This window comes from Lepidochelys kempii, chromosome 13 (assembly GCF_965140265.1).
Source record: "Lepidochelys kempii isolate rLepKem1 chromosome 13, rLepKem1.hap2, whole genome shotgun sequence".
NCBI lineage: Eukaryota > Metazoa > Chordata > Testudines > Cheloniidae > Lepidochelys > Lepidochelys kempii.
The window spans coordinates 1,999,487-2,008,854 of NC_133268.1; the positions used below are offsets into that span (position 1 = coordinate 1,999,487).

The 9,368-nt window shown below is 43.4% G+C and overlaps 1 protein-coding gene across 3 annotated transcripts in view; it reads left to right on the plus strand.

The window, feature by feature from the left end:
- The window catches only part of NOL4L (nucleolar protein 4 like), a 105,948-nt gene extending 99,865 nt beyond the window's left edge, over positions 1–6,083 (plus strand). For all 3 annotated transcript variants that reach the window (XM_073308637.1, XM_073308640.1, XM_073308638.1), the window contains one exon: positions 986–6,083. In XM_073308637.1, coding sequence (XP_073164738.1) covers positions 986–1,185 — 200 coding nt within the window. In that variant the 3' untranslated portion in view covers positions 1,186–6,083. The remainder of the gene's footprint in view (positions 1–985) is intronic.
- The last annotated feature ends 3,285 nt before the right edge of the window (positions 6,084–9,368 follow it).

Below are 9,368 nucleotides of genomic sequence, written 5' to 3' on the forward strand. Positions count from 1 at the left end.
ATTTTAGTCCCCATCATTTGATTTTTTTTTTTTTTTTTTTTAAATGAAGGCATTTTGTGTGTTGAAGAGGTTTTTTGGATGAGCCAAAGAGCAACATCCCCAAACATGCTCAAGGCTACTGCTCCTCCTGTCACACCTATGTGTTGCTGGCACTGGGAAACACCCTCTTGCAGAGTATGCTTGGGCGCCCCTGCTGGAACCAGGGGTGCTGGAACAATTTGTATAGTGGGGGTGCTGAGAGCCATTGAACCAAACTAAACCCTGTATTTGATGGAAACCACTGGGGGAGGGGGGCTCCTCCTAGTTCCAGAACCTATGCCAGGAGCATGAAAATTACACAACTGACCATAAACAATGAAACCACTCCATGCAACATGCTGTCAAATGCAGAGAAGAACCAGAAACGGAGAACACTGTTTCCCCTCACCCTTAGGTTTCAGTACTCTGAGGAGTCGGTTGGAACAACTGTAGGTACGATATTTTCTCTGAGTTGACTGAGCCTTTACATTTTATGCTCATTCAGCCAAGCTCCCCAGTGTTTCATTGCGATCCCAGCCCATTACAAACTGCAGTGAATATATCTTCATATTGTAGGTGAAAACCCCCTCCCTCCTTGCCGGTTTTATTACAGTGTTAAAACGGAGGTGTCTGAATTGTGCCTGAGCTGACTCCTAGCAGAGCAGAGGGTTAGTCTGACTGTTCGTACAGTATGTTCACAAAATACACACACACCCCCGCTCTCTTCGACAAGGGGAACCGAGAGCCATGGCAGTGCCTCTGTGACACAGCAGCAGTTGGAAGGTGCCTACAAGTTGACAGTCTGTTCTGTAGGGCTCAGGACTGCATGGAGAGTGCTGTACACGGGGCTCTGAATCAAAACAGCAGGTGCTGGTGGAGTTTTTGCCTCTAAATTGGATGCGCCACTTTGGGGCAGCAACTGTGCTAGTGTCTTTTCCTGAACCTCCCTCTTACTTTTCCATTGCAGGTCCTACTGATCTCAGCATGAAAGGTGGGGCCTCAAGCACAGCCCCTTCTAACAGCACCAGCAGGGGGATGCCAGCTGCCCAGCTGAGCCCCACAGAGATCAGTGCCGTGCGGCAATTGATTGCCGGCTACCGAGAGTCAGCGGCTTTTCTTCTTCGGTCTGCAGATGAACTGGAAAACCTCATTTTACAGCAGAACTGACTCCTGGTGTCTGTGTAGCTCCTGTGGCAGAAGACAATTTACACCCTTTGGAAACAGGCTCCCACTGGTATCCCGCTCAGGACTAACCATCGTCCTCCCACCCAGTAGCTGGTACATTTAGTTTTTAAAGGTGGAACCCTAGAACTGTTTTCTTTCACACTCCAAGCACCTGGGACTTGGGGCACAAGGACATATTTTTGACTCTCTCAACACAGGTGCGCCTAGATGAGCAGAAGCAGCCAAACCTACAGCTTGGATGGGTGTGGGATTTTTTTAGGGTGGAAGGGAGCTTGGGGAGGCTTGGGGCTGCAGATGTATTTAGAATAACCTTTGTGGACCCCAACATTAGAATCCCATCCCCAGATAATTACCTTTCAAGGTCTTAGGTGAGCAGAATTGCATATTTATTGAGAAATGGTCCCTCCTCTCCCTTTAGTAATTTATTTTTCTGAAAATGGATTCTTTTGAGTTTGTACAGATTGCCAGTTTTGTGTCCGTCTGATCAGAAGGAATTTATTCCTGTGAATTAACACATTCCATATCACTACACTACTAATGGCTGAGTAACTCCACCGACTTCTCCTGGGAGAGACCCCTTTCCACAGGATGCAAGTTTGCCATCTAGCCCTAGAACTTCTAGGCTGCTCAGCCTCCAGCAAGCTTAGGCAGAACCTGAACAATGAGGAAAGAGTGTCTTGTTAGACCTTTACTCTAAGCGGTCCTGTAGCAGTAGCAATGGGGTCCAATATCTCCTGCAGAGAGACTCAGCAAGCTCAGTAGACCTCCAACTGGAAGGACCTCTTACACTCATTTAGCTCATTGCAGAGCAAAACAGGAAGTATCTGAGAACCACTGTCATGCATTCACCATCCATATTCTACCTCACACTCCATTGTGGGCTTTTTCCAGGACTCATTGGGGTTCTGAAAGTTCACTCCATAATGTATATCACTATGATGTGCATCCAAGACTGGGGAGCAGACAAGTAGATAACACTGAGGAGTCAAAGCTAAACCAGCAGATAGACAGCTGACCCCAGCTGGCTCCCTTTTTGTTCAGAAGAGAAGGAAGGACATGCACTGCTGATGGACAGCAGCTCTCTGTCACAATGGATGACGTCTGACCTCTCCTCAGTGAGGAATCCCAGGCTGTCTCCACAAGTGTACGGGAAACCAGCGCTGGGGGCAGCAGCAAGAGACCTGTTTAGAGAAACTCATGTGAATAATAAAGACCAGTGCAGACTTTTAGGGAGAAAAGTAAACTACTTCAGTTAAACAATCAGTTCATTCCTACTCAAAAGGAAAGAATTAGGAGACTCTCAGCAGCAGAAAGGGTGTAAATTCTCCCCAGGGCCCAGGTTCCGCCCCTCATCCCCCCAGTAACAGTCCTGGTAAAAGCTCACAATTCCTAAAGTGTGGGGAAAGATCTGGCCTGATCACCATTGCTGTTTCTCCCCAACTCCCACCCTCCCAAGAAACAAAACCAATGCACTTCCCTTTGCTCAGTGCAATACCTACTAGCAGTGCTGCTAAAACCAGGGACTTTGCTCGAGCATCAAGATGCTGAGCAGGGCCAAGCAATGCAACATAGTCTGTAGCCATAAAAAGCAGCAGTAAATTGCTGCCTAAGAATCTGTGAGAATTCTCCTCACCCTCTCCCTTGTCAGTGCTGGCAGAATTAGTCTCCTGTCCTCCTTTCCAGGGCCAGGACCACAAGCAGCAGCACCAGATAGACTTGAAGAATATTAAAATAATTTTGATCATTTTAAATGCAGGTGGTTTCCTTCTCTGAAGTTAGCTCCTTTTAGACCAATTTATTGAGAACTCACTTCAGTGATGAAGGTTTCTGCTCTGCAGTGGTGGTCTACTTTGTCCCCCGTCCTTCCCCCCCTCCGTCCCCATCCCCCATACTGCAGAAATAACCATACTAACACATGGGTTTTACACTTTCAGGCAGCACAGGTTGGGCACCAGCAGGGACTGAGCCTGAAATGGTTTTTCAAGAACCTTTTTAACTAAATTAGTTTCCATTCATGCTAGTGGGAAAACTGCTGGCTAAAAAACAAGGCCCTATCCCTTTCCTTAGCTGTAAAGTAGACCAGGCTTCTGGCTCTCTAGAACAGGACTGCCCAGCCTGGCCCTAAAAGGGATTAACTAGTGCATTGACCACTTTCCCCAAACCCTGAACTCTCCCCAGCTGCTGGAGAAAAGGGATTTAATTCCTGAGCATTTTCTACACTCAGACAGCCCTTGCAGGGAGAAGGCGGTGGTTTTGTTGTAAATCAGAGTTGATTCCCCTCATTTCAACATGAGCCAGCAGGGTGGTTCTTTGGGAACATTCTAACATTTGGTTTCTTAGCATATGTGGACAATAGACAAAATCTGACCAACCTCCAGGGAGTGTGGGTCAGTATCATAGCAAAGGTATCAGAGAACAGAATGACCACACACAAGCCCAAATTTCAGGTCCGCACTTCACAAGCCTGCTTGATTTGTCCACTGCATCCTCCCATACTTTGAATTTATGTAAATATTTATTTTTATGTGTACAATACCATGAAGTAGCAAACCTTTTACAAAATGTTAACTACAGTCATTTGTGAAAGTCTTAATGTTAAAGAGAGGCAGAGACAATCGCTGTCCCAGAATTCTCTATAGACATTACTTAATGGTTGCCTCCGCTCCTTTTAAGAGGCCATCAAGAACACACAGCCATAAATTTGCCAGCCAATTAGCCAACAAAAACATTGCCCAGGGGCTTATTACAACAGATCAACATCAGCTACAGTTTGTTTAAAATTGTATTTATGCAACATCTAGCTGTTTTTACCAGATCACCCTGGAACTTCATGTTTAGTAGCTCTTAATATTTAAACCACTGGTAGAACACAGTTGAGACTTATGATTGCATAGGAAGAAGAACTGACAGCCTACTGTGTAACATCAACTCATGTTCATAACCTGCAGCTGGCTGGCACAAACTCAGATTTCTGAAGCCCTGGTGACAGTAGTACCTGTGACAAGTTGTGAAACAAATGGGATCCACTGCATATTGGTGTCAGGGAAAGTTTTATGTAAACTGCATCTTTAGTCTCTTTGGCGCTATCTCCAGAGAACATCTCAGTGCTCTAACTGATCCTTACTCATCAGTGGTCCGACTCTACTCAGAGGCTGTTTCATAGCCATCTTTGTAAGTTTTCACTAGATATTAAAGGGTTAGGAATCTCAATTTACGATTCTCAATGATAAGGAACGAACAGGAGCAAAATACCCTGGCTTTCCAGAGGCTTTGTGAGGGGCAAAAGGGGAGCACTGGGCTAGCAGATGGTCTGGAAAACCAGTGAAAGATGATAAACCTCTCGTCTTAATCACCACCACTTGTACACAGGGAATGTTCAGTTCCCAATGACAGTGTTTCAGCAAGGGGAAGTGTTCACAGGATTCCCAGCAGATGTGACCTGAACCTCCCCACTCCAAAGGGCCACCTTCTTCCCACAGGTGACCATAGGATTTAGTACCAGTCATTTACAAAATGCTGCTTTGAACTCAGAGGGTTAATATACTTTTGATTTGTAATTTTTTGTAACACTTTTTACAAGGTAGCATAGTATTTCACCAGAATACCAACTACAATCCGTCCATGGTCTGATTTTTATATAATTTAGTGGTGCTTTAGAAACTTTTGTTTGGTTGTTTCAGAGCTGTACAGCTCAGTTCTTCGCCTGTATCTACCTAAGACCAATGTGAACCTTTGTATTTTTGCTCCTAATTTTGGACTCAGTGAAAGTGTACTGTTTACATGTACAGAACTCCCAGCCCCTGTGTGTTCTGCAAACCTGCTGTTGAAGAGGAAGATGCACCTCACCCAGTTCATCTGCTTAGCAAAGCCACAGACACACTTGACATAATCAACCACCTTAAAAGAAACAAAACTGGGATGTGCTGCAAGAGTTGTCAGCGTTTGCACAGCCGAACACACTTTTAAGTGATCAATTTAAAAAATAGCTGTAGCTTAAAATTTGAGAGCTGATCTGAGGGGGTGAGGTGACCATAAACAGCCAGGACCCCAAACAGAAGTAGAACCATATGATGGTGTATTTCCCTGCCTCTCCTCCCTGACATCCCAGGCATGAAGGTGAACACTACCTAGCTGATTTTAGGGTTCCAGTTGAGTCTAGAACAATGCTCAAGCCTAGTGGAGGCCAGGGAGAAGGGCAAAACCCCTCTTTCCTTCAGCACAATTGAACAGTTACTGATTCACAATTAAATTATCTTAGATGTTAATTTCAAATAAAAATGATAGGAGAGTATTCTCTCTGGAGACACCGGAGCTCCCAAATGGAGTAGGAGGCAGTTCGTTTAGAAAGTTAGTACATTTTGGGGGGGGGAGGGGGGACACGGACGACGACACGACACGCTCAGAAACTGAGCATAAGGCACTTAAATCACCATGGAAAGAGAATCCAGCTTCGAAGGTGACACTTTATTGCTTAATCAATTGATTAATTTCTAAATGATATTTTTGCAGATAGGCACCTATGCAACTTAATGTGGCTCTTTTAAGCAGATGAGCACTTCCTCCTCAATAAGCTGTATAAAAATTTGTGTTATATACTGTGGATTTTTCCAGTAAGTGTGGCTTAATATTTTAATTCTTAGAATGTGTGTCTATTATATGTGATGCAACTTAATTCTGTTCTGTTTGTGGAATGATTAGCACAGGCCAACTCCCTGTCCCCCTCACTTAACAAAGACCAATGAGCTGTTAATCAAGCTGTTATTTCCATGGTATTACTTGCTAAATGCACTGATTTCATAAGTATGTGGAATCCTTTTTTTCTTTTGAATCTGTATATCATATATAAGACTGAATCTACTTAATAAACACTGTATAACAAACAGGACTCAGATCTCTAGTGTCAAACATAGCTAGTGTCACTTTTACCTCTTGCTTATAAGGCTTTTTCCACCAACTGAGACATATGCCATCAGCTGTCTCCCGAGTTCCCATTAGAGATCTCGGATTTGCAACCCAGTGTCAGTCTGTGACCTAACACATGGAAAGTCAGTTTGTTTGTTACTGGTACCAAGAACAGCTTTCAAATTTAGGTGTTTTAAAATAAACAAACACCTTCATCACTCAAGTACCTTAAAACAAGCTGTGCTGTCTCTTCCTTAACAATCAGCTGCTGCTATTCTTATATTTTAGATAGCTACCTCAATAGTCACTTCTGGGACCGGCAAAGCTGTTTTTTGACAAAATGAAATTTTTTGCTAAAAAAGTGTCTGCTTTCATGGAAATTTTATTTGCTTTTCCCAGTGAAAAACTCTCTTTTTTAAATGAAATTCAGTATTGTCCATAAAAAATAGTTTCCTGACCAACTCTGTTAATTACATATAATAAAATAAATAACTACGTGGCACTTACATGGTGCCTCTGTACTAAAGGATCTCAAACCACAACACAGTTAAACTTCACTAATTCACGTCAGTGATCTGGTGACAGAGGCAGAAGGCCTAGGAAAGACAGGTATGACAGGTTTTAAAGAGCCAGACTGTATGCTAAAACAAGTTTCCACTGCCCTACCTTTGATTCCAGAATGGGCAGGGCTTCCCCAGCGACAGACAAGAAGTTGGCTGACGGACCCTTGCAAGGGAGTGACCAGGAGACCCGCTGTGAATGGCTGAATATTATACATTAGTAAGCAGTCAATAAGAAATAGCAAGAAGAGGGCATCCTAAATTGTACTTTATCTAACAATTCTATATTAGTTGTAATTATTCATGATATTTCATAATATATACACTAGTAAATGTGTTCTATTGTGTGTTTTGAAAGCATAATGAAGTCTTATAATACTAGACCTCTACTCTTAAATCTACATTGAGTAGTGAAGAACCATTCTAATTATGGGGTGTGGGGATTACTGTGCATGTCTACAGTGAGTTTTGAGAACAGTTAGAAATACCTGTCATTGTTTCAGTAACTCCACACCTGCAAATGGTTCTGTTGACTCAAGGAAGTGATGGATTTTGCTGTTACTTCCCAGCTAGTCAGTCATTCCATTACGACAGGATCACATACCGGAGCATTGCTCAGCTAAATGCAAAAGGCAAGTTGGAGGTGCTCAGGTTTTTTTAAAAAGTAAATTCTATTACTTACTAGAAAAACAGTATGGAGAAAATTTTTAAGTATTCTTCATATTGGACCAATGTGAGACTCAAGCAAAAAAATATTAGGGCTTACCTTAAAACCAACTGTGAGATCTCCCAGATCCCTGCTACTCCAGAGACAGCTAACTCTGCTACTGTCAGACACTGCACCATCAGAAAGACAAGCTATTGACGTCTCAGGTTTTCAGCCATTTTAAAATTATATTTAACATTTCTAAATGGTGAGTTCATGTATTTTTCACAATTAGATCAAGTTTTCTTTTAATGGATGGCTCATCTAACCGCACGCATGCTTCTAGGCCTACTCAGCTACAGTCAAAGAGCTTCAACTGATGGCAAAAACAAAACAACAAAACTTGCCATAAGCAACCACTTGACTTTTAAGAACAATACATTACCAAAGCATCAGCGTTTAGACGATATTTAAGGCCAATGAGTTCCTATCTGATTTCCACTCATATTACTGGAGGGATTGCTTTGTCATTAGAACTGATGCTTACATATAGATAAAATTCAACACAATGTGCTGAGAGACTAATCTAGAATTTAAAACATGAACCTTGTTCCACACATAGAACATGTGTCCTTGTATTAGGCAATAGCAGCAAAGCTCAGCTATGTTTCTCTTTCCTCCTCTTTTCCTCCATACCCTCCAAGTATGGGCTGGATGAATGGACTATAAGGCGGATAGAAAGTTGGCTAGATTGTCGGGCTCAACGGGTAGTGATCAATGGCTCCATGTCTAGTTGGCAGCCAGTATCAAGTGGAGTGCCCCAGGGGTCGGTCCTCGGGCCGGTTTTGTTCAATATCTTCATAAATGATCTGGAGGATGGTGTGGATTGCACCCTCAGCAAGTTTGCAGATGACACTAAACTGTGAGGAGAGGTAGATACGCTGGACGGTAGGGATAGGATACAGATGGACCAAGACAAATCGGAGGATTGGGCCAAAAGAAATCAACAAGGACAAGTGCAGAGTCCTGCACTTAGGACGGAAGAATCCCATGCACCGCTACAATCTAGGGACCGAATGGCTTGGCAGCAGTTCTGCAGAAAAGGACTGAGGGGTTACAGTGGACGAGAAGCTGGATATGAGTCAACAGTGTGCCCTTGCTGCCAAGAAGGCCAATGGCATTTTGGGATGTATAAGTAGGGGCATTGCCAGCAGATCGAAGGACATGATCGTTCCCCTCTATTCGACACTGATGAGGCCTCATCTGGAGTACTGTGTCCAGTTTTGGGCCCCACACTACAAGAAGGATGTGGAAAAATTGGAAAATGTCCAGCGGACGGCAACAAAAATGATTAGGGGGCTGGAACAGGACTTATGAGGAGAGGTTGAGGGAACTGGGATTGTTTAGTCTGCGGAAGAGAAGAATGAGGGGGAATTTGATAGCAGCTTTCAACTACCTGAAAGGGGGTTTCAAAGAGGATGGATCTAGATTGTTCTCAGTGGTAGCAGATGACAGAACAAGGAGTAATGGTCTCAAGTTGCAGTGGGGAAGGTTTAGGTTGGATATTAGGAAAAACTTTTTCACTAGGAGGGTGGTGAAACACTGGAATGCGTTACCTAGGGAGGTGGTGGAATCTCCTTCCTTAGAAGTTTTTAAGGTCACGCTTGACAAAGCCCTGGCTGGGTTGATTTATTTGGGGATTGGTCCTGCTTTGAGCAGGGGGTTGGACTAGTTGACCTCCTGAGGTCCCTTTCAACCCTGATATTCTATGATTCTATGGCTGGTATTAATTTTTTCTAACAAGCAAACTAAAGAAGCTACAGGCAAGAATGAATCCACTCCTGCTAAACTAACATATGCAGTCACCTAGGTTCAGGAGCCAGTAGAAGACAACAGCACCGGGTGCTACTGTAACAGCAGCACTGTAGAATATAAACCATTATAGTTAGCTTCCATACTGTAGTATATCTATATATTCCAAATGTGGCATTAGATGAGTTATCAGATCATTTGCCTTGTTGAAATTCCACTACAGTGAAAGCTGGATCTACTGAATA